Source organism: Oryzias latipes, chromosome 8 (assembly GCF_053564925.1).
Source record: "Oryzias latipes strain Hd-rR chromosome 8, Olatipes_Hd-rR_3.1".
Taxonomy (NCBI): Eukaryota; Metazoa; Chordata; class Actinopteri; order Beloniformes; family Adrianichthyidae; genus Oryzias; species Oryzias latipes.
Window position 1 is genome coordinate 1,220,001 of NC_136244.1, and position 24,944 is coordinate 1,244,944.

Genomic DNA, 24,944 nt, shown 5'->3' on the forward strand with positions numbered 1-24,944 from the left:
CATGCAGCACTGCACGGCTGCACAGAGGAACTCCTCCTCCTCCTCACTAACAGCAGCTCCATTAAGAAAAACGTCAGCGATGAGATCAGAATGAGGATGGGGGGTTTGACGCCCACCCGCCCACCGTCACTCAGACTCCATCCATCCACTGCACAGAAGGCTTGGTGCTCGCATCAGATCAACGTTTTCTGGCCCCAACACTGTTCATAAAGAAAGGAGGAGTCACCTGAGTGTGCTGGCCCTCTCCTGGGCGCGGGGGCTGTTGTAGATGATGTTGCACAAGACTTTCATGGCTTCCTTCCTGCACACCTCCCCGTCCTCCTCCCTTTCTTCATCCTCACTGTCCTCCTCCCGGGCCTCTTTTGTCCCTGGGACGAGCATTCGTTCCTCGGCCCCCCTCCGCCTGGAGCTGTACACAGGTGAGGTGTGCGTGGCGGCAGAAAATGAAACAGCAGGGGTCTCCGTTGGAGGAACGCCGTCAGCCTCCGCCGTCTCCCTGCAGCCAGGAGTTTGTCCCGAGCGGCCTTCATCTTCTGCCGTGTTTTGGAGAATGCCCCCCAGGTGAGCCAAAGTGAAGAGGGCTTTGTCGCAGACCAGGGGCCCCAGGGCCCTGCAGTCACGGGAGAGGATGCGCAGCGTGTGCAGACACACCCGTAACACGGCTGGCTGCAGCCGACCGCTGACGAAGCGCAGCAGGGCTGCAGCCAAATCCTGCAGGATTTACAGTCAAATGCAAGAAAATGAGACCCGTGCTGAAGCGGATGACATAAAAAGGCGTTCGAAGCCCACAGTTGTTCTGTCTGCTGATGAGGGGTGCCAGAGGGAAGTGGGGGGCAGACTGGTACCCATGTCCACCTAATGAAATCACCTAACGACACAGCAGGCCGTGCAGGAACATTTAAAACCGGCTGAAGAATATCGCCATCAAGACAGCATTCACAGAGGTAGTCAGATCATTGACTGTATATGAGAACTGGACTGATTGGCCCTTTCTACCTCCAAACAGGAAGTACCTGCTAACTCCAAGTTCTGTTGGTCAGAAGAACTTTTCTTGCTCTGATCCCTTTCTTAACATCTTCTTGATAATCCTCGATTTATGCTGTCGTTCCTTTATTTAAGTTACAAACTGACCAATCAGGTCTCACGTCCAACGTTCCAAGCGTTTCTTGTAGCCCACTTTTAGGGGAGGGGTGTGGATTTCCAACAAGCTCACTCCTGATTGGTGAGAGTGGTTGCCATAGAAACAATGACTCAGACCAACTTGGAACGATCACTGGTTCCTGACGATGTCTGGCTCCGACATGGCAGCATCGTTATGTAAGAAAAAGGCGATTGAATTGACTTCATTTGTTTTCTGTGGGTGACGTCCCACTCGCTCCCTCCAGTTCTCACATACAGTCTTTGGGTCAGACTCAAGTCAGAAAAAACAAGCAGAACATCCTCGTCCTGTGTTCTTGTTCATCTGAGAGTCTGTATGCCTCTTTTTTTTCTCATTTATTTGTTTACTTTTTCTATTTTCTCAGGAATTAACCGTTTTACTGAAAGAGGAAGAACTTTGTTCCATCAGGTTCTGACATTTTTAGTTTCCCAAGGACAGCTGCTGACGGTGACGTAAAACATCACGGTTACATTACCTGACGGAGGAGAAGATCCGGTTTGTCCTGGTCTGAGTCTTCATCAGAACCAGAGTTGGAGGGACACTCCCTTACTTTCATCTGCCTGAACTACAGAACCAAAAGACAGGGTTTCAACCGAGAGCTACAAGCACGGCAGCTACAGCAGAGGATGAGCGTTCATGGCAGAGGTCCCTGCAGAATTTCAGTCCACTGCTTTTCATTTATGCATTTCAAATGAAACTAAACAGCCAAAAAGCCCAGAAACTGAACTAGAACTAGAGATTCAAATCTGAATCCCACATGGAATCAGAATGGAGACTTTGTTAAAAAGCATCACAACCCCATGAGAAAATGACATTTAAGACAGGAAAAGGTGTTGACACGCCTGCAGTCCTCACATGTTCCAACCTCATTTGGTTTGTAAAGTATTTCTGTTAAAGCTTCGTCTCTGGCAAAGTGAATGTTTGCAGATGACTCTGCATGCTGGACCGTTGATGCTCAAACATAGAAAACGTGCCGGTGGATAGATGGCTAATTCTGCCTAACTTATTTTTCATGTTTATGCTTTTCCCAATCAACAAACTGGCAGAGATCCCTTTGCAGGGTTTTTGCAGCTTCAGCGTGTTTGAGGAGGGGAGGTCAGCGAAGGTAACATGAGTCATGAAGTTCAAGCAGCTTTGCTGCTCATGATTAGCGGCCTGCCCCGGTGACAGACAGGCGTGCGCGTTTGAAGCATCTAAGCACCTTTCCATCTTACGCTGTCAGCACATCTCTGTCTGTTTACCTCCTCCAGCCGTTGTTGCTGCAGCCGTTGGTGCAGAGTGGAGCAGCAGCAGCATCGCATGCATGAACAGCAGAGAAACAAAGAGGAAGATGTGAAAGTGAAACCAGACGTAGGTCATTAACGTGCGTCGACGGCGTAGATAAACTCAGAGACGACAGGCAGTCTTTCAGTGATGTGCAGTCAGGGTTGACAGCTATCTGATCCCACCGTCCAGGACAGACTGATCTGCACGCCGGGTTTTCAGTCACATGAGGCAGAACACGAGAAGGAAGTCTGTGTTCATCTAAATTCTGCAGAAGACGGACTGTAGAGTCAAAGTGTGTTGAAGACCTGCGAGGGCATCGTCTCTTTATGGAGGCAGCATAATGAGGAAGAACTGCTCCAACAGAACCAAATCCTCTAAATGGAGAAACCTGCCTGAGTCCTGCCATGAATGCTTTGCTGCTGTCATCCGTTCATAAAGACACATTCACTGATGAACCCAGGAAAAGCTCCACTTGCTGAGCTGCAGCTCAAGACTTTACATCCCAGAGAGAAACCTGGTCCTCCAGCTGTGAGCCGGATCATGGCTCCCAATACACTTTATAATTGCATCTTCAAGACATCCTTGTTGAGATTCAGCAAAGCAGCCCAGACCATAACTGACCCTCCTCCGTGTTTCACAGCAGTACGGGTTGTACACTTCATTTCTCTGACTGTGAACAGAGAGCTGATGTCAAAAAGCTCCGGTTTTGTCTCGTCTGTTCAAAGGAAATTCTCCGAGGAGTCCTGGCTGTGTGTGTGTGTGTGTGTGTGTGTGAGGGAGGGGGGGGGGGGGGTGCAGGAGTGTGTGTGACATCAGCAGAGACACACACTGACAAATCCCAGTTTCTGACCTGTTTTCTTTCCTGCGTCTCTGAGTCAAAGAAGAAGCAATCTGCATACTGTGGAGAGAAAACAGAAGTTCACACAGTCTGTATTTTACCCCCCCCCCCGACACACTTTTTAAAAAATCACACTAATCTTTACATTTGATTCTACTTTTACTGTTTTTAAACCAAACCCCCCAAAGGTTTGACGCTGTGTCATCATAACTGACTCATTGGCACAGTTTACCTTTGGCTCCATTAACTATAACAGAGGTAAGTGTATGGGGGGTGGGGGTGGGGGGGGATGGTTACTTTGGGAAAGCATGGAGCAGGTGGACCCCCCCACCACCATTTCAGAATGAACATTCAAAGACAGATGAACCGCCTGCTCACAGAAACCCAGCCAATGACAGCCTGTCTCACCAGGCCGTCCACGCTGTTTCCATGGTTACAAACAGGAATGCTTCTAGTGCCGTTCTGATGCAGTAGTCATGGCAACCATAACCTGGGTATTGTAGCTGTCCAGCAGGAGTTGAACCGTGTCCTGGTCTCCTAAGCCGATGCTTGTGATGATCCTCTCCACGTCTGGTGCCATGCCTGGGGGCCCCAACCAAAGCCCCCCCACCCCCCCCACCCCCGCAATCACAGAGCAGAAGCTGCTCGCAGCAACGCTGATGAAGGGTCGACGCACGTTAACGACGAAACACAGCGTCAGCACAAAAACACCTGACTGTCTCTAACCACCAACAGTCTGTCAAGAACCAGGAACTGGCTGAAGAAGTCTGTGGACCGGAACCGAGCGCGAGGCAGAACCGCCCGGACTGGACGCAGGAGCAGACTCACTGAACCCCCTGCAGCTTCATCACAGGACACACGGCTGTGTAATCTGCTGCTCATCTTCCTCAGCACTTTCCCTCCCTCTGACTGTCTAAGCTCTGGATAACCCCCCCACACACACACAAACTGACACACACTGACACACACACAAAAACCCACACACACACACTCACACACACTTACACACACTGACACATGCACACACACACACACGCAGACACACACACACACAAAAAACCCCCACACACACACACACTGACACATGCACACACACACACACGCAGACACACACACACACACAAAAAAAACCCCACACACACACACACTAACACATGCACACACACACACACACACACGCACACACACACACACACAAAAAAAAAACCCCCACACACACACACACACACACACACACACACACACACACACACACACACACTGAGTTGATGGAGCAGCGGCTGTTTCCCATACATCTTGTTTATTTCTTCATGTCTGTGAAGTTTGATGGAAACAATCAGAACAACGTTAGAAACAAATGAAACTTTTTTTTATTGTTTTTATTTTATGTTGATGTCAGCAGCTGCCATCTTTGCTCTAATGAGAGTTGTAGGCGTGGCTCCAGCATCTGAGGTCGAAGGTCAAACACAAACTTTTTATAAGTTTTCAAGTTATTTTAAATCAAATGCATCAAGTTAGAGATGTTGAAAAGTATTGTCTGTCTGTAATAAGCTTTGCTACTTGATATAAGAAATCTGTGGGTCTGGAAATAATGTTTTCATTGCATCCGCCTGTGCGTCCACACAAACTGCACTCTGATTGTCTGATTTCTTCATTTCTAACCGTCAGGCTGCAGCCAGGAGCCTCCATGTATCACGTGAACGCCACTGACAGGCTCCTTGTGCGAAACGCAAGTTTGGAGAAGGTTAAAAAGACGAGAAACCTGTACAACATGCCTGCATCTCACCTACTTATGTGTTGTCCATTTTGACCTGCTGCTCAAAACATGGTCATAGTAAAAACAGTGCATGAACATTGTTCCTCTGCAGGCTCATCGAGCGTTCTACCGTGAGCGGCCACCGGCGTGCCGCCTGCAGGTTTGACCCTCGTTCGTTCGCTGACAGCACGAATCCACCTGATGGAGGTCGTGACGATGCTGCTGCTCTTCTCCACGAAAATCTGCAGCACCCATGAGGGTTCATGTGACTCCGGCTTCAGGTTTTTGCAGTGATACGGTGCTAAAGAAAATACTCATTTGGATGGAACTTCATGTTATGAACGTACAGAACAAAGCCTCCTAAATACTAAAACAAAGATGGAAACCACGGCGGGTCCTTCAGGGAGCAGACGTCTGTTTTCAGGATGGAGGAAGAGAAGGCTGGGAGTCAAAGAGTCCTCATTCAGCTGCTTATTGATCAGTATTTTCATTTGAAGTTTTATTTCTTATGTCAAATACAGGAATTTCATTTACAGAAAAGCAAATGTGATCTAGAGAATGACGTCGCTGTACAATATGTACACCCGAAAACAAGAAAATCGCTTTGCAAAAAAATTCTCTGAGAGGTCAAACAGGAGCGAAAATCAACCAACAACAAAGAGATCAAACGACTGACACTGAACACGGACACTTACAGTTTGATGTTGGATCCTCTCAGCTCACACTTTCTTTAAGAAACTCCTTTGTGACATTTTTCTATAGCATGAAAGCCCCTCCCTCCTGTCCTTCACCGACCGTTTATCTGCTTCTTCTGTCAAATAGTCCTTTCATCTTCGTCTGCCACTCATCTAACAGGAGGCGGGATATTTTATGTACACCCCTTTAACACAAACCAACAAAAAAAACAAACCCACTTCAGGGTGGGGGGTTTAAAAACCACCTCGTTTAAATCATATAAACCATAGGCATCAATGCATCTTTATGGACAGGTCGCTCGTGGGGATCAGATTTCTCGGATTTGAATTTGGAGGTCGTCCATCACATTCACAGACGTCTGCAGCGCCACAAACGCCGTTCCTCCAGCCGCCGCCGCCCTTCAGGCTTTGCAGCTGAGGCTGAGCAGCTCCACGAAGGAGTTGAAGAGGCTCTCCAGCCAGCTCTGGTTGGCCATGCACTGCTGCACCACCTCCTCCTGGCCCGGGTCCTCAGCGGCCTGCTCGATGCTGTCCGTCTGTGCAGGAAGCGGCAGAAGGTCAGTCGGGTTCACCAATCCACGGATTGTTGTCATTTTAAAAGCACAGCGAACGTCTGCTTCATGCATGATGAATGATGCAGCAAAAAGAATCTCCAGTTTACAAATGAATCGGTTAGTTCAAAAGGGGCCCAAGTCCACAATTTTACAATAGAGATATTATTGTTCTATGGTCTTCAAGGGAAAAGCTATAAGATTATGTGCAAAAAGTCCCAAGTCCGTTGTAATGTATCGACTATGGTTGAAATGCATTACGTGCAAAGTTCCTGGACTTGGGCCTCTCTTGCATGGGTTTAGCTTTATCCCATAGATGGCAGCACTAGTTATTCAATATGGCAGCCCCCCTGTTTAATTCAAGAAGGGCCCAAGTCCAGAGACTTTAGTTTGCTAGTCCTCTGAAATGATAAAAGTGAGGTGCTTCATACTATAGCATTTGGAAGCTATTAACTGCTACTAAATCTGGGTAAAGTATTAATCATTTGGTGTAGCCTCCCTTTAAGCTATGCAATTAAAATCATTTCCTGGAGAAACAAACCTCTTGGACTTGGGCCCCTTTTGAACGAAGCGATTCAATTTTAGCAAAGGCTTTGAAGGACAACCTGCATTTTTTGCATGTTCATGTATTTACTTCAATCTGAAAGGCATAAAATAAAAACCTGTGTTGTTTTCTAGGACATAGTTTCTGCAGAGCAGCAGGAGACCATTAGAAATTTTCAAGAACATGTTAAAACACCAAAACCCCATTTTCATCATGGTGGGAATTTAAATATTTCCAGCATGGGAGCATGGATGGGTGGATGATGGGTGGAGAGAGGGCGGTGCTGCTGTAGGCCTGAGCTCAACTCCAAATGCTTAAGTTGGATTTTCTCTTTTAGGCAACCATCACCTGAAAAAGATTGTAAACTAAATAAAGTGTTGCTAGGCGATAAGTTTAAAAAGGGGCTCAATCAGCATCTCAATCAATTCCAATCTTAACACGGATGTCAGCTTTTTCCAGTTTAGCACAAACTTTTGTCTTTATTTAACTAGATTTAAGTTGAAATGAAACAGTGCTCCTCCAACAGACAGTTTCTCCTTTCAATCTCTCACAGTAAAACCAGAGAGTCTAACGAGAATAAGTCAACTAAATTAACTTAGATTAGAGAATTAGAGAATTCTTTTGTTAACAGTCCAGTAGTTCATGATTATAAAGACCCGTCTGTTCACAGCAGAAGGAAAATATCATTTTCTCTGCAACAATATTCAGCTGGAGAGTCTTACCTCCTTCTTACAATGCAGGAAGGTGTGATACTTGTAGTGATGGAGAGAATGGTACAGGCTGTAAATGCGACACGTTTCTATTGAAAGCTTCATGTCCTGCAAAACATAGATAAGAAATAATAGAAAATAAAATAAAGAGAATACAGAAAGAGAATTCCATCATTTGTAGACCCTCATCCTGCTGAACAGCTGCAGAGAGGGTCACGGTGGATTACAATAATGCGGCATGTTTGCAGGGACCTCGCCGCATCTGCAGGCACCTCCCTGTGTCTGCAGGCACATCGCTGTGTCTGCAGGCACATCGTTATGTTTACAGGGACCTTGCTGTGTCTGCATGGACCTCGCTGTGTCTGCAGGCACATCGCTGTGTCTGGAGGGACCTCGCTGTGTCTGCAGGCACATCGCTATGTTTACAGGGACCTTGCTGTGTCTGCAGAGACCGCGCTATGTCTGCAGGGCCCTTGCTGTGTCTCCAGGCACATCGCTATGTTTGCATGGACCTCGCTATTTCTGCAGGCACATCGCTGTGTCTGCAGGCACATCGGTGTGTCTGCAGGGACCTCGCTGTGTCTGCAGGCACATCGCTGTGTCTGCAGGCACATCGCTGTGTCTCGCTATTTCTGGCTCGCTATTTCTGCAGGACCTCGCTGTGTCTGCAGGCACATCGGTGTGTCTGCAGGGACCTCGCTGTGTCTGCAGGCACATCGCTGTGTCTGCAGGCACATCGCTGTGTCTGCAGGCACATTGCTGTGTTTGCAGGGACCTCGCTGTGTCTGGAGGGACCTCGCTGTGTCTGCAGGCACATCGCTATGTTTACAGGGACCTTGCTGTGTCTGCAGAGACCGCGCTATGTCTGCAGGGCCCTTGCTGTGTCTCCAGGCACATCGCTATGTTTGCATGGACCTCGCTATTTCTGCAGGCACATCGCTGTATCTGCAGGGACCTTGCTGTGTCTGCAGGCACATCGCTGTGTCTGCAGAGGACTCGCTGTGTCTGCAGGGACCTCGCTGTGTCTGGAGGGACCGCGCTGTGTCTGCAGGCACATCGCTGTGTTTACAGGGACCTTGCTGTGTCTGCAGAGACCTCGCTATGTCTGCAGGGACCTTGCTGTGTCTGCAGGCACATCGCTGTATCTGCAGGGACCTTGCTGTGTCTGCAGGCACATCGCTGTGTCTGCAGAGGACTCGCTGTGTCTGCAGGGACCTCGCTGTGTCTGGAGGGACCGCGCTGTGTCTGCAGGCACATCGCTGTGTTTACAGGGACCTTGCTGTGTCTGCAGAGACCTCGCTATGTCTGCAGGGACCTTGCTGTGTCTGCAGGCACATTGCTGTGTCTGCAGGGACCTCGCTGTGTCTGCAGGCACATCGCTATGTTTACAGGGACCTTGCTGTGTCTGCAGAGACCTCGCTGTGTCTGCAGGGACCTTGCTGTGTCTGCAGAGACCTCGCTATGTCTGCAGGGACCTTGCTGTGTCTGCAGGCACATTGCCGTGTCTACAGGCACATCGCTATGTTTACAGGGACCTTGCTGTGTCTGCAGAGACCTCGCTATGTCTGCAGGGACCTTGCTGTGTCTGCAGGCACATTGCTGTGTCTGCAGGGACCTCGCTGTGTCTGCAGGCACATCGCTGCATCTGCAGAGACCTCGCTGTGTCTGCAGAGACCTCGCTGTGTCTGCAGGGACCTCGCAGTGTTTGCAGGCACATTGCTGTGTCTGCAAAGAAATCGCTATGTCTGCAGGCACATCTTCAATCCATTCCATTCATTCCATCTTCTACAAATGTAGAAGGCAGCGGCCTCTTCCCAAGGTCAAAGGTCAACAAAGCTTCAATTGTGTTTGTAGACCTAACCTGGTGCCATGACTGTAAAATTTAGTGAAAAGTTTTATTTTTTGGTGAGAATTAATGAAAATCTGCTAATTTCACACTTTTGGACAACATGCCTGCCAAGCCGTAGGTCCTGTGGCCATCCCATAATAATTTCTCAACTTTCTTTGGATATCTATTGTTCTGATGGTTTCTCTCATTGTGATGTCATCATTTTATTTCGACTCTAGATTCAAGCCAATGTTGGTGACTTCTTGAGTTTGTCGTGTGGATTAAGTAAGAAGACGTGGGGGGGCAATGTGGTCGCTGGCGTCCAGGACGGCGCCGTACACAATGATGTGAACAACCCCCCCTTTTTGCGTTTCGTCAGACAGGAATGATGAAGGCCAAGTTCCCTCCCCTGAGTCTGCCGCCTTCAGTCAGGCTGATGTGAAGCACATCACTGAGTCTGATCTGACCACTTTTGCTAATGAAACACCTGTACAGGTAAATGCTGCCGTGTGTGATGTTTGCGTTAACACACGTGTGTGTGTGTGTTTTGCGTCTCTTCTCTTCTTCTTCTCAGCAGCAGATCCTTGTTTTCAGTCCCTGACGTGTTTGGTCTCTGTGTCTGAGTTCAGTTTGTGACGCCGCCTCACCTGCTGCTTGGAAATGCTCTTCTTGACCCGATTTAACGTCTTGCGGTTGTAGCCCTCCCCGCCGAGGTGGACCCTGACGGCTCCGGACTCCAGAGGGTCTGCTGTCATTTTGGGAAACAGCTGTAAGGCCTCCTTGACAGGGGGGAGCAGAGGGCAGTCACAAACGGATGATAATGAGGTTCTGACGTGGTGGAGGGGTGGGGGTTCTGTGGAGCCTCACCTGGTGCTGAGAGCTCATGTTGACTCTACCCAGCAGCCTCTTCTTCTGTTCGCTCAGCAGGCTGTCAATTTTCCGCATAGGTGGGAGGTATAACTCATCTGAAGAAAGGAGCAACATTCTTACTTCCTGAACTTCCATATTGACCAAAAGTGTGTTTATGCAGCAGGTCACCAGGCCGTCAGGTCATTAGGTCATCAGGTCACTAGGTCATAAGGTTGTCAAGTCATCCAGTAATCAGGTCATTAGGTCACCAGGTCATTAGGTCATCAGGTCTTTAGGTCATCAGGTCACCAGGTTGTCAGGTCATCAGGTCTTTAGGTCGTTAGGTCATCAGGTCACCAGGTCATCAGGTCACCAGGTCACCAGGTTGTCAGGTCATCAGGTCTTTAGGTCGTTAGGTCATCAGGTCATCAGGTCACCAGGTCACCAGGTTGTCAGGTCATCAGGTCTTCAGGTCATCAGGTTAACAGGTCATCCAGCCATCAGGTCTCAAGGTCATCAGGTCCTTAGGTTGTCAAGTCATCCGGTAATCAGGTCATTAGGTCGTCAGGTCACTAGGTTGTCAGGTCATCGGGTCTTTAGGTCGTTAGGTCATCAGGTCATCACGTCACCAGGTCACCAGGTTGTCAGGTCATCAGGTCTTCAGGTCGTCAGGTCACCAGGTCTTTAGGTCGTTAGGTCATCAGGTCATCAGGTCATCCAGCCATCAGGTCTCAAGGTCATCAGGTCCTTAGGTTGTTAGGTTGTCAGGTCATCAGGTCTTTAGATTGTCAAGTCATCCGGTAATCAGGTCATTAGGTCGTCAGGTCATCGGGTCTTTAGGTCGTTAGGTCATCAGGTCATCACGTCACCAGGTCACCAGGTTGTCAGGACATCAGGTCTTTAGGTCGTCAGGTCACCAAGTCGTCAGGTCATCACGTCACCAGGTCACCAGGTTGTCAGGTCATCAGGTCTTTAGGTCGTCAGGTCACCAAGTCTTCAGGTCATCACGTCACCAGGTCCTCAGGTCACCAGGTTGTCAGGTCATTGGGTCATCAGATCATCAGGTCATCAAGTCATCCAGTAATTAGGTCATTAGGTCGTCAGGTAACCAGGTGACCAGGTTGTCAGGTCATTGGGTAATCAGATCATAAGGTCACCAGGTCGTCAGGTTGTCAGATCATTAGGTCATCAGGTCCTCAGGTCGTCGCCTTTCTTCTTTCAGCAGGAATATGTTCCTTCAAGTTCAGAGCTATCCATAAAAATAAATTGTACTTTGATAAAAGCTAAAACCTCCAAACAGGTTTCTCCTGGTCTTCGTGAACATTCTCAGGTCCCTCCAGGACCTGCTGCAAGTGTGACATACAGCCAGATTCTGACAAGTCCTCCCTGACTTTTTGAGATCATTAACATCCACATGTTCAGCTATACTACACGGACACAGTCCCTAGTTCCTCAGAGCCAGAACTGGTCTGGGTCTCCATGACCTGGTGACCTGGCATCCAGGTATGACCTGCATCATCAGGACAACATTGGCCTTCAATGTTTTTCTCAGCAGCAGCTGTGTTCTCCAGGAAGGTCAGTCCTTCAGCTGAGAGGTTTCAGTTCATCTAAACGCCACAGAAATCAAAATGGGAGCCACTTCTGAGCATCTCAAACGACATCGTCTTCCCAAATCCCAACCAGAGCAGATGAAAGCCACCATGGATGAAGACTTCTGCTCTTCATCCATGGTGTTTTCATCCAAACCACGACTCTCATCTATTCCTGTTTTTTGTCTTGACTGTGGAGAATTCTGCTCACCGTCGGTGTCCTCCAGAGCCTGGATCATGTCGGGGTCGAGCGCCGTGCTGACCAGCATCTCCACGTAGCTCCTGAACATCTCCCTCATGGCGCGGCTGTTCACCAGGGCGCGCAGAGGCCCTGAAACGCACAACAAGGTCAGACCAGCGGGAAACGGGAGGAGCTGTCTGCAGGAAGGAACACGCATCAATACTCACACACACACAGGAACACATTAACACACAGACACACAAACACAGGAACATGTACACACACATGAACAACCATGCAGGAACACACAAACAGGAACAAACCCAAACACAGGAACACATTAAGACAGGGACACACAAAGACGGGAACATCAACATGCATGTACACACAGAAACACCTACAGAAGAACACACACACACACACATGTACATTTGTGTCTTCTTAGTTGTTATTTTCAGAATATTGCTTTTTTGTGCTTTTGCTCCTCTATGTCACAACCCCCTCAGGGTCACGTTTATAACCCCCCAGCTCCGTTTATTCAGCCCTTTTAGTAATGGAGGACACTATCCAGTGTCACGACGAGCAGCTGTGGTTGTAGACCTGACCTGGTGACACGTATGTGAAGTGTGTGTCGGGACATGCAGAGAGGAGGACGTGTTCTTGGTTCTGACCCGTTTTTGTCCGTTTGTGTTCCTGCATTCCTCTTAACACACACACAGAAACACACACAGAAACACACACACCTACCCTCGTCATCGCTGGGCATGGAGGAGTCTGAGTCCGAGGAGGACGGCACCTCCTTCAGCCACTTCTTCCTCTTCTTTGGGGGGGGCTCAGCCTTGTCTCGTGGCATCCGGCTTCTGGACTGACTCTCCACCTTTCTCTCTTCTCTCTTCTCTTCTTTTGCCCTCATCAGTTCCCCTCCTCCATCCCCTCGCTCTCTTTCACTTTGGTTCTCTCTCTCCGTTTCTCTTCTCTTGTTTTCTCTCTGCTCACTCTGTTTCTCCTCCTCCGTCGGCTCTCTGTCCTTCCGTTTCTCCTTTTCTTGTCTCTCTCTTTCATTCTGTTCTCTCTGTTGTTTCTCCATTTCTTTCAGTGCTGTCTCTCTCTGTTTGTCCTCTTTTTCTTTTCTTTCTCTTTCCTGTTCTCTCTGTTCCCTGTCTCTGCTTTCGTTCACTTCTCTTTCTTTTTGTCCTCTCTCCTCTTCCCATCTGCCCACATCTTTGTGTTCCTTTTCTTTCTGCTCCTTCTTCTTCTCTGCCTCCTTTTCTCTCTCTCTCTGCTCCCTTTCCTCTTTTTCTTTCGTCATCTTTTCTTTTTGCTCCCTTTCCTGCCTCTCTTTCTCCTCCTTTCTCTCTTTTTCCCTTTGCTCCATCTTCTCCCTGTGCTCCCTCTGCAGCTTGTCTCTCTGCTCCTTCACCTCCTTCTCCTTCTGCCTTTCCATGCGCTGCTGGCTTTGAGCGTGGATGCTGGGCAGCTGTTTGGCGAGTGACTGGCGCCTGTCAGTCATCAGAGAGGATGAGTCCGGCATCAGAGGGAGCCGTGATGATGATGAGGGGGCGGGGGACACGTACCTGAGCGTCAGGCCGGCCCGGTGCCACGGCTTCCGGGAACAAACCCTGACGTAATCCTTCTTGTTCACGTTCTCCAAGAACTTCACGTAGAGACGCTGGTAACGCATTTTAGCGTCTCCGAAGTATCCCAGGTACTGAGGACAAACACACGGTTCTGTTTCAGTGCAGGTTATCGGTTGAAGTCTGCAGGAACACTGCTGGGGTTTTTTTTTCTGAGATACTACAACAGGGAACATTTATGTGTGTGTGTGTGTGTGTTTTTAAATGCCAATCTCATACAAATTGTATCTCAATAGATATGAAATGTGGCGCCGTGTGAACGTCATTTTTATGTCTACAAAATGAAATAGAAACACTTCATGGCGTAATTTAAGACAAATCTTTGCATTTTAACTATTTTGTTGTCTTTTAACTTACAGCAAACAGGAAACCTAAAGACCTCTGATGATAGAGGACATATGGAAAGAAAAATAAGATTAAAACTATGGAAGCGATTATGTAGCATAAATAAAAAGCAAAGTCAAAACCAGAAATGCTTTTTCATTTTCAAAATGAAGCTGCATTTTTTGACTCAAAAATAAAATGAAAAAGCAATCCACCAAAATGCTTTTTCATTTCCTTCCTCAACACAGCTTATTCTGTCACTTAATTAAAATTAAAATTAAAATGGTATTTGACATTTCATTTTCAAGACGTTCCATGGTAAATGTGTAGCATAATTCAATTAGAAATGTCTAATTTGACATTTAAAATGGATTAATAGAAATGCTTTTTAATTTTCAAAATGAAGCTGCATCAAATGACTCAAAATTCAAATGAAAAAGCAATATTTCAAAATGCTTTTTCATTTTATACCTAAAACCGCTCATTCTGTGTCATAATTAAAACAAAAATGCAAAGAGGGGATTGCATTTGCATTTTAACATCCACCCTGGGAAACTTGTAGCAATATTCATTTCTTAAAAGCATTAGCAGAGGGGAGGCGGGGCGATGACGTCACTGCTCTCTCTGTGTGTCCGGCTGCTACTGACGCACACACACGCACCAGGAGCAGACTGTGTTAGCTGCAGAGACGAGGGTTTTGTGATGGTTGTGAACTTCTGATGAGTTTCCACAGCTTCTCAGGACTAAGTAGCTTCATGTCCGCCTTCTGCGGTCCTCCTCCTGACGCACCGCGGACAAGCTTTTGTTCTTCGGACCGCCAGCTGCCTTCGCACAGCGGAGCGCGAAGCTCCGATGATCGCTGAAGGCGGAAATGCTGCTGCGATCTGAGAAACCATCATATGAATTTGTGTTTCCAGTGGTGTCCAGAAATAAATAAAGACTGATGTAATTCACAGATATTTACACATTTATCTGCAGCTTTGCGGTGAATTTGTTGTTTGATGACAGCTGGAGCTCCATCATCAGACAGCAGATTTCTCCATGCTAAACGTTTGCTGGTTGGACCAAAACACTCACTCAGCGCGAAGCTGCAGGAGACTATCTTCATAATGTGCTTTTATTACAGTTATGCTAATATTTTACGGCCTGCTCTGCTCGATCATATGTTTTTAAATCCGTGCGGTCAGACGACGCTAAAGTTGGCTTACGATTCACAGCTTCTGATTCGCGAGGGAGCTAAAGGAACATTCTGCTGCATTTTTCACATTAAGATTACGTAAAAGCGGGTCCTGTTCACAAACCGCTGGACCTGGCCAGCTCAAACCTGGATTCCTGGATCTTAATAAATCAAACAGCAAATTCACCGCAAAGCTGCAAATACATGTGTAAATATGTGGGAATCAGTCTTTATTTTGTTCTGGACACCACTGGAAACACAAATTCATATGATGGTTTCTCAGATCACAGCAGCATTTCCGCCTTCAGCGATCATCGGAGCTTCACGCTCCGCTGTGCGAAGGCAGCTGGCGGTCCGAAGAACAAAGCTTGTCCGCGGTGCGTCCGGAGGAGGACCGCAGAAGGCGGACATGCAGCTACTTAGTCCTGAGAAGCTGTGGAAACTCATCAGAAGTTCACAACCAACTCAAAGCCGTTTTCTCTGCCGCTAACACAGTCTGCTCCTGGTGCGTGTGTGTGCGTCAGTCAGCAGCCGGACACACAGAGAGAGCAGTGACGTCATCGCCCCGCCTCCCCTCTGCTAATGTGTTTAAGAAATGAATATTGCTACAAGTTTCCCAGGGTGGATGTTAAAATGCAATCCCCTCTTTGCATTTTCGTTTTAATTATGACACAGAATAAGCGGTTTTAGGTATAAAATGAAAAAGCATTTTGAAATATTGCTTTTTCTTTTTAATTTTGAGTCATTTGATGCAGCTTCATTTTGAAAATTAAAAAGCATTTCTGTTAATCCATTTTAAATGTCAAATTAGACATTTCTAAATGATTTATGCTACACGTTTACCAGGGACCTTTTTGAAAATGAAATGTGTCAAATACCATTTTAATTTTAATTTTAATTAAGTGACAGAATAAGCTGTGTTGAGGAAGGAAATGAAAAAGCATTTTGGTGGTTTGCTTTTTCATTTTATTTTTGAGTCAAAAAATGCAGCTTCATTTTGAAAATGAAAAAGCATTTCTGGTTTTGACTTTGCTTTTTATTTATGCTACATAATCGCTTCCATATAAAACTGCGAATTTCTTTGAAATTCTGTGAATCAAAGTACAGTAAAAAAGCTGATAGGTCTGACACAGAAGCGGCAGTGGGCGGGTCCAAAGTCTCAATGCTCCGCCCCTTTCTGATCATCCACCTGCAGACCAATAGATCCATGAACGTCTTTGTTTTCTGGTCTGAGCTGGAATCTGGGTCAGAACTGGACGGATGGATGGATCTGATACTGATCACCATTTTTGTTGGACCGCTAATGTTAGCTTAGGGGTGTGAGGGGCTGTAAGCTAGCTGGAGAGAGTGTAAACAAGGGGATGATGGGAAATGAGCACAGGCTTTCTCTGCTCCAACAGTCCTGCTCACAACTCAGAGGTGAATTTCTGATGAGCTCCTGCTGCTCTGCAGAAACTATGTCCTGGAAAACCACACAGGTTTTTAGATTGTGGCTAAAAACACGCCATCATCGTCATTTAAGGATCACCGGGAGCGCTTTGGAAACGGATCAGAAGAGGATCAGTTTTCACGTACAGAATGAGCATTCATTGAGCGCATTGCGTAGAGCCCAAAATCAGAAACTTGTGCAGTTTTGTGCGAAAGTTTTGAACACGGATGCCCAAAACACGCATTTACCGGCGCTTCCACAGACTAGACAGTGGTTGCTTGAGCGCGCACGGCCGACGGCGGCGTGAACACAGCTTCAGGCTGAGGTGTGACTTGAATCCAAGTCCCATCTCTGCGTTCTGTCAGCTTTCCAGGTGTCTCTTTTTGAGAGGGTGGTTGAGCACCGAGGGTCTCGGGTCAGTTTTGGTTTGTCTCACCTGGTCCTGCAGCGGCGCCATGGTTACATGGTCAGTTTCTGCTGCGCCTGCATCCTTCCAGCAGCTTCCAGCTGCAGAAGAGTCTGTTTGTGCTGCATGGTTGTGTTTAGACGACAGGTTTGTGTGTGCGTGTCTGGGAGTCGGGGGGTCGACCCCCACACTCACGTTGCTGGTTGCACAGAACTGCCTTTGACCGTCTTTGATCTCAGGGCTGAACTTCTGCAGTAAAGCCTTCTGGACCCTCCAGATGGGTGGGGGCTCCCGGCCGGTCTGCAGAGCCATCTACAGACGTGGAAATGCAGGTGGGAGTCGAGTCACATATTTTCCTAAAAGGTTAACGTCCACTGAGGGGCGGGGTCATGACCTACCTTCAGAGTTCCGATGTCCTCTGTCCGAACCACGAACTCGTCCCTCTCCCGGAAGATGCCCTCCCCCCCGCTCTCGCTGTCCTCCTCCTCGCTCTCCCCTGCGATGGCGGCGTCGGCCTGCTTCTTTGCCAGGTGGAGGGCGGTGAGGCGCTGGGAGGCTGGGGCCTCCTCTGGTGTTGGGGGGGACGGGGGCTGAGAGGATGAGGAAGAGGAGGTGGGCGAGGAGGGAGACGGCTGCCCAGCTTCGGGGTCCTGGTCCTGGTCGGAGGACGACGGTGGAGGCGTGGTGGATGGAGGGGGGATTGGCAGACTCAGAGGGAGGTTGGAGAGCGGCGATGGGAGGCTGGCTGGGGGGGAGGTGGAGGGGGGCAGGGAGGCTCCCGTGTTCGGGACTGGATGGTACGAAGACGGCTGGGAGGAGGAGGAGAATCCAGGAGTCCCATCCTCCTGCTTGGTGGGCGGGGGGGAGGGCACAGAGAAACTTAGGGGGGAGAGAGGAAGGGGGGAGGAACGTTTATGGCGTGAGGGGGAGGCGGAAGGAGACGAGCATGGAGGTGCAGCAGGAGCAGACGGGGAATCTGACAAGAAGCAGAAGATTGAAAAAATGTTGAACCCATGGAGGGGGGGTCTAGGATTACTTCTTTGGGGGGGGGCTTTCCCCCATCACCATTACACAAATGAATGTAACAAATGAAAATCACGTGTTAGCAAATGGGGGGGGGGGGGGGGGTCTGGTGGAAATGTTGTGTGCCCGAACAGCACCCTGAAGACCACCCGGCGAGCCCGTCCACAGAAAAGCTTCTGCACGCCACGAACGTTTAGCGCATTTTCCACGTACGAAATTTGGTCTTTAGTGATTCATGCAGGATTTTCATAGAGGGTTTCAGGAGTTTTGAGCTGGACGGTTGAAAATGATGAAGTTAATACGCAATTATTATGTCAATTTTACGCAGTTACGTGGTTTTCACAACATGCAAACACAAATGTGTGTCTTTCCACGCCTGTCTGACTGAGTTTTCACGCATGAACCACAGATGTATAAATTTTAGATCAAGTAACCGGCGCTCATTTCACGTTCAGATGACATCATTGACTCAGGAATGACTGAAGAATTGTATCTGAGCAGCACAATAACACAATAATCACACGGATCTTGTTCTACGTTGGTTTACGTGTTCTTTGCGAGGTTTATCGTACTTCTTCTGTGGTTTTAACGTGGTCCATTCATGATGCGTCTGAAAATTTCACGTAAAGACCACAACTTTTCTCACTTTCTCCACATGTATTCACATATGTCCGGTTGGTGCACAGACTGTTGGTGGCGGCTGTGAGACACGGCCCTCAGGCTTCACTATCTCACCTGAACCACTTTCTGTTTTTGTCAAAAAACATTTCAGGCCGGCAGCTCAGCACTGCGTTTCAGGCGGTTCAGTCTGATCAACTCACCTGTTCAGCGTCCTACTTAAGTTCCAGGTGTGCGGTCCAATCCCTCTTCTCCATTTCTGCGAGCTCTGCGTTTGCCCCCCGTGAGCTCCGTTAGGGGTAGTTTAATACCCAAAGTTTTTTGGAGATCTTTGTTTTATGTATCTGAACAGAGCTTTATGCCAAACTAAAAGAAACATGGAATAAATCTTCTTCACTGCATGAGTTGTCTGACTGAAATGAAAACAAGTTTCCATCTGAGGGAAGAAAGCCTGATTGTTCAGTTTTCATCCACCTTCCCTTTAGCTTTGTTTAGTTTTCCTCAGTTTTTGGCCTGAGCGCGTTCGAGGTCTGTGTTTGTGCAGCAGCATGTCGGCCCATCGGCTGTGGGGAAAGATTTTCTCTCCATAGAGACACTGTGACCGCTTTGCATTAGCAGCATGCAGGAACATTCAATTCACAAAATGACATTGTTGAAACATGGAGCAAGACAGCAGCATCAAATTCAAGGATTTACAAAAGAAAAAAGTTCTATTTTTGGAGTCAAATAAAGACATGAGGAAGCTGCTTCAGATCAGCTGACAGCAGATGAAACCAGATCCTAGAGCTGTGGGTTCAAGAACCAGTCGGTCTGATCAGTATGTGGGTCTGGTGCCATGTAGTGATGGATTTAATGGCTTCAGTTCGGTTTCAAACTGTGTGAGTGAGTCAAGAGCATCAGTCACAGCTTGTCTCTGCTGCTCCAAACTCCAGACAAACGTCAGTTTGACAAAGTTTGATTGAAAGGAACCACAGAAATGTGCAGAAAGAGCGTCTTTACCTTGAGCTTTGGGAGTCTGTAAAGTCTGCATCCCTGGAACCTCCTCCTGTGCCTCCTCTCTTGGCTCCTCCTCCTCCTGCAGATTCAGCATCTCTTTGATCACTTCCTCCTGACCTCCTCTGGTCTTTTCTTCATCGCTGTGCTCAGTCTCTTTGGTTTCTGCTCCGTTTGAACACGAAGACATCCGCTTCTGCTCCTCATCCTCCTTAACACGAGGTGGTGTGCAAGGGAGGATCTCCTCTTTCGTCTGTTTCAGATCAGGGATGGGGGGAGGCCTGGCAGGGAGGAGAGGGCTGAGGGAAGGCTCTTGTGGCGTGGTTGGGGTGAGGGGAGGCTGTGCCTTCATCATGGCGGAGGCCATGGCAGCAGCCAGCGAGTGGGGCGTGTCGTAGAGGGCAGAGATGGCAGAGGAGATGCTCTTCTGCAGGTCCTGGTTCTTACTGACGGAGTCTTCCTCGTCAGAGGAGAAGGATGGAAGCGCCTCCAGATTTCCCTTCAGCTCTTCATCAAGAGGCTTGCAGGGGCTGGGGCAACCACTGAGGGCCAGCTCCTCCCCCTCGCCCTGCCCTTCGTCACTGAAAGTCCCTGTGGGTTGTGGTGGAGGAGTCGACGGTAGTGAAGAAGGAGATGACGACAGGGGCCTGATACCTCCTTTCAAAGAGCAGCAAGTGTCTAGATTTTCCTGCGGACATCCATCACGGTCTGCTGGAAGCTCCGGCTTCTTTCCCGCCTTCAGGAAGTCCAGAAAAGAGGCCATGAAGCCAGGTTTGAAGTCCTCTGCCTGCAAAGAAGCAGAATGGATTCACATGTGTGATCCACCTTTAAAAAACACCCCGTGACTTCATTCACCCCCAAAGAAATCCTTATGGGAGCAATTGTCAGTTTTCAACCAAAGCCCCCTTCTCAAATGAGCCGCCAGGGGGCAGTAATGTTTAACAGATATTTGCACGATGAGCCATCAGCCTGGACAGGCCTAAGCTGCAGAAAAAACTCACCTTTTTGTGCTCTGAGTGAAGGAGAAGCAGGATATCAATCCAAAAAATACTTTAACTCTTTATTTTGAGACTATAAATATGGATGTTCACTAACATGCACAATAATCAGCAGAAACACAAACTAACAAAAGATTCTGGTTTGAGTTCAAGTAAAAAAAAAATGTAAATCAGAGCTCGGCTCTGCTCCTGTCTTTGGCCGTGGACCTCGCCTCTGGCTCGTCTCGCGGTCCCAACTCCATCTGGATGAAGCTCATCTGCTGGACTACTTTAACATGTAGTTGTAGAGTTAGATAAGCTAATTTCCTCTCTGAGAGTTCTGGTACATCGCCTGTCCGTCCTGGGGGAGGATCCCTCTTCCATGTGGGCATCCCTCAGGTTTTTGCTTTCTTTTCCAGGATTTTCCGGAATTCCGAGAAGGAGGGTCTAGGGGCAGTGATGTCCAGTTCAGCTTAGTCTGTTTCCTTTGGTTTAGCGATCAGCTGTTGTGTTTATATAACAGCCATGTTTTGTATTATTAGTGATTCAGACAACTGTGTTGTAATATTGGGCAACACAAGTAAAACTGAACTGGACTGAATTGAACAAATAAAGATGGACTCAAACAACAAAATTGTTCATGAAACTTTTTAAAGCTTAAGGAATAAACGCCATGCCATATAGTTAAATATATTATTGAAATGTCTTTTCATGCTTCAAAATTCTTTATAGATACTGGCATCATTAGGCCGGTACTCTGCTGGACAATACAATACAATACTGAGCTACTTGAGCATAATTGGGATGTGATTTATCAAAAAGAAACTGTTGATGAGGCTTATGATTATTTTTTGCGGATATTTGGTTCGATGTATGATAAACATTGTCCAGTTAAAAAGTTCAAGGAAAAAATTAAGTATTTCCATTGTCCATGGATTACAAAAGGACTGCAGAATGCATGTAAGAAAAAGAATACTCTTTATAAAAACTACTTAAAAAAGAGAACAAAAGAGGCCGAAATTAAATATAAAAAATACAAAAATAAGCTAACGCAGATCATAAGAACATGCAAGAAGGAATATTATGGAAAACTTTTAGAGGAAAACAAAAGTAATATCAAAAAAACATGGGGCATACTTAATACTATTCTAAGAAAGGGTAACAAGGAAGACTCCTATCCAAAGTATTTTATTAGTAAGAGTGAAGAAATAGATCAAAGGGAAGAGATTGCTAAAAGATTTAATGATTTCTTTGTAAACGTGGGACCTGAGTTAGAAAAGCAAATCCCGGATCCAGGAACATTTAGAAAGGATGTGCAAATGTTAATTGACAGAAATCCCAGTAGCATGTTTCTTAACCCAGTAACTGAAAATGAAATATTAAAGACCGTGAGAGGAATGAAGGGTAAACTCTCTACTGATGTTAATGGCATTGATATGGCCTTGGTGAAAACAGTAATCAGTGGAATTCTGAAACCGTTAGAATATATCTTCAATTTATCATTCCAAACAGGTTCATTTCCTAATCAAATGAAAATTGCAAAAGTTATACCATTGTACAAAACCGGGAACAAGCATCACTTCACAAACTATAGGCCAGTTTCTATGTTACCGCAGTTATCAAAGATTTTGGAAAAAATTTTCATAACCCGATTAAACTCTTTCATCGAAAAGCACAAGATACTGGACGAAGGACAGTATGGGTTCAGGTCAAATCGATCAACATCACTGGCCCTGATGAATGTAATAGAAAATATAACAAATGCTATTGATAATAAAAAACATGTAATCGGGGTATTTATTGACTTAAAAAAAGCTTTCGACACAATTAACCACTGTATATTAATTCATAAATTGGATCGGTATGGCATTAGGGGGTTAGTGCTAGACTGGATCAGAAGCTATTTGAGCAATAGAAAGCAGTTTGTAAAGGTTGATGGTGCTTGTTCCCAATGTTTGGACATTGTTTGTGGTGTCCCTCAGGGGTCGGTTCTGGGACCAATATTGTTTATTATATATATAAATGATTTATTTCAGGTTTCTAACAAATTACGGCTAGTTCTATTTGCTGATGATACTAATGTGTTTTGTGATGGGGATGATTTGCAGCAACTCATTGAAATTGTTAAGAAGGAGATGGAAAAACTGAAGCTGTGGTTTGATGTAAATAAGCTTTCACTAAATTTAAGTAAAACAAAAATGATGTTATTTGGTCACCATAAGGGTAAAAATATTGACATTGACATGCACATAAATGGGGTGAAACTTGAAAGAATTTATGAAAATAAATTTCTTGGGGTCTTAATTGATGACAAACTAACCTGGAAAGCACATATTAGCTACATACAAGCTAAACTATCCAGAAGTATTTCTGTCTTAAATAAAGCTAAACTGGTTCTGGACCACAAATCACTCCACATGTTATACTGTACATTAGTTTTACCATATTTTTCTTATTGTGTAGAGGTTTGGGGGAACAACTATAAAACAACGTTACATTCACTTTCAATACTTCAGAAGAGAGCAATACGAATCATACACAAAGTCAGTTACCTTGAGCACACAAATAAATTATTCATAGAATCAAAATTACTCAAATTTTACGATCTAGTAGAGTATTGTACCGCTCAAATAATATTCAAGGCCAAAAACAACTTATTACCCACAAATATCCAAAGGTTATTTATTACAAAAGAGGAAAAATACAATTTTAGGGAAAAAGATACATTTGTCATACATAAAGCACGTACAAATAAAAAGAGATTCTGTGTTTCAATTTGTGGAGTGAAGTTGTGGAACAGAACCAGTAAATGCTTGAAACAATGTCCAAACATAAAAGAATTTAAATATAGATACAGGAAGATGATCATGGATAAATATGTGCAAATACAAAAAAATACAGAATGTCAGCATTTATAAATCTGCATACTTTGACAATACGTTTTGTTATTCATTTGTATGTTGTTTGGAAATGAAAATTACATGTATATATGTACATATACACTTGGGTAGGGCACTGGACTCTGATGGTGGGAAAGTAAGGGCTTAGGGTAAAGGGGGGTGAGAGTTTATAAGATTTTTCTTCTTCTCACTCCCTTTTGGACTGGTGTTTATATCATTTTGTTTTGTTTTGTTTTGTATAATTTACTTGTCTTTTTCTTGTTTTTGTAAGTTTTGTCTCGTTCTTGTCTTATTCTGTTATTTTACATTTGTTTCACTAGTCCAAAATAAAAAAAGACTACTACTACTACTACTATTTCACTGCATGTTGTACTATGTGTGTACAGTAAATGGATGTGACAAATAAAAATGGAATTTAGAATTTCAGTGTAATCCAAACTGTAGGATCAAATCAATAGTTGCCTTTCACATTATTCTCTATAACATTTATTGGTTTAATATTGTAATAATAATAATAAAAATAATAATAAAAATTATCATTATTTGTATTATTATTATTTTTGTAGTAATATGTTAATAAGTTTAAGCTTCAGTGGACAAACTTTTCTAAAAGTGTCCCAGATGTTCTGTCTCCTTCTGAACACGGAGTTCCAGGTGGAAAATGTCTGTTTTCTGCATCAGAAACCCAACAGTTAAAGCGTTCTTGTCCCAATCAAACCCTTCTGGTTTTCAGCTCCAGGTGGGAATGTTTTATGTTGGCGTCCAGACAGTAATCAATAATCAATAAAGCCGAGGGAACAGCAGGTGGCAGTAAAGGTCCTGAGCGTAAAAATGCAGTAACTGTGGCAACAGCTGCCGTGGTAACAGGCATCTCTCCTCTTTCCTCTCAGTCAGAAAGAGCTGGCTGTCAGTCAGCTAAAACCTCCTCCTCTCCACCGCTTAAATCAGGCAAATGTGTCTTAAAAGGCACAAGAATATCACCCCTGTACTTTAGCAGAGACTCCAGCTTTGTGCTTTGGTTTCTAATGAAAATACTCCTGATGAAAACCTGTTTCCAGGTCGGTGTAAGCCAGGTACCAGAGGAACCTGAGGTGTGAATCTGCTTACAGGAGAGCTGCGGCCTGAATTATATATAAAGGTCCTGGTTGGGTAATTTTGCAGACTACTTACAGAAGAGGCCAGCTTGTGCACAGCAGCCCAGTCGTCTGGATTCAGAGCATCGTCGGCTTCTTTCTTCCATTCCTCCATCATCACCTGCGTCAACATGAGACAAAGCTGCAACTGAGCTGCGTTTGGTGGAGACGTGCTCACCTGGTTCCTTTGACCAGATGCTCGTCTCCGCTTTCAGCCTGGAGTTCAGGCCTTTACTAACCCCCGGCCGTACAGAGCGCTCCCGCTGACAGGAAGCTGGTTCTAGTGCATGCAGCTCAGCCAGCGTGCATTTCTGCCACTTTATTTGGAACGTGCAGCCATTCTACTGACTGCAGACATTCACTG

The 24,944-nt window shown here is 46.2% G+C and overlaps 2 protein-coding genes across 5 annotated transcripts in view; both read right to left on the reverse strand.

The window, feature by feature from the left end:
* LOC101174922 (chaperone Ric-8A) overlaps positions 1–4,151 on the reverse strand; it is a 13,920-nt gene extending 9,769 nt beyond the window's left edge. The window contains exons 1-5 of one of the 4 annotated variants that reach the window (XM_023957953.2): positions 3,754–4,151; positions 3,276–3,323; positions 2,401–2,418; positions 1,635–1,724; positions 227–711 (exon numbers count right to left, since the gene is read on the reverse strand). In XM_023957953.2, coding sequence (XP_023813721.1) covers positions 227–711; positions 1,635–1,724; positions 2,401–2,418; positions 3,276–3,323; positions 3,754–3,843 — 731 coding nt within the window. In that variant the 5' untranslated portion in view covers positions 3,844–4,151. Of the gene's footprint in view, positions 1–226; positions 712–1,634; positions 1,725–2,400; positions 2,419–3,275; positions 3,324–3,671 lie in introns of all 4 variants that reach the window. The other 3 variants (XM_078951073.1, XM_078951072.1, XM_078951074.1) reach the window with 3 other exon arrangements.
* Positions 4,152–5,490: 1,339 nt separating this feature from the next.
* The window catches only part of prr12b (proline rich 12b), a 43,647-nt gene continuing 24,193 nt past the window's right edge, over positions 5,491–24,944 (reverse strand). The window contains exons 6-16 of the mRNA XM_011478731.4: positions 24,618–24,701; positions 19,577–20,357; positions 17,335–17,912; positions 17,132–17,248; positions 13,541–13,674; positions 12,714–13,465; positions 11,997–12,116; positions 10,215–10,312; positions 9,995–10,126; positions 7,532–7,627; positions 5,491–6,250 (exon numbers count right to left, since the gene is read on the reverse strand). Coding sequence (XP_011477033.1) covers positions 6,116–6,250; positions 7,532–7,627; positions 9,995–10,126; positions 10,215–10,312; positions 11,997–12,116; positions 12,714–13,465; positions 13,541–13,674; positions 17,132–17,248; positions 17,335–17,912; positions 19,577–20,357; positions 24,618–24,701 — 3,027 coding nt within the window. The 3' untranslated portion in view covers positions 5,491–6,115. The remainder of the gene's footprint in view (positions 6,251–7,531; positions 7,628–9,994; positions 10,127–10,214; positions 10,313–11,996; positions 12,117–12,713; positions 13,466–13,540; positions 13,675–17,131; positions 17,249–17,334; positions 17,913–19,576; positions 20,358–24,617; positions 24,702–24,944) is intronic.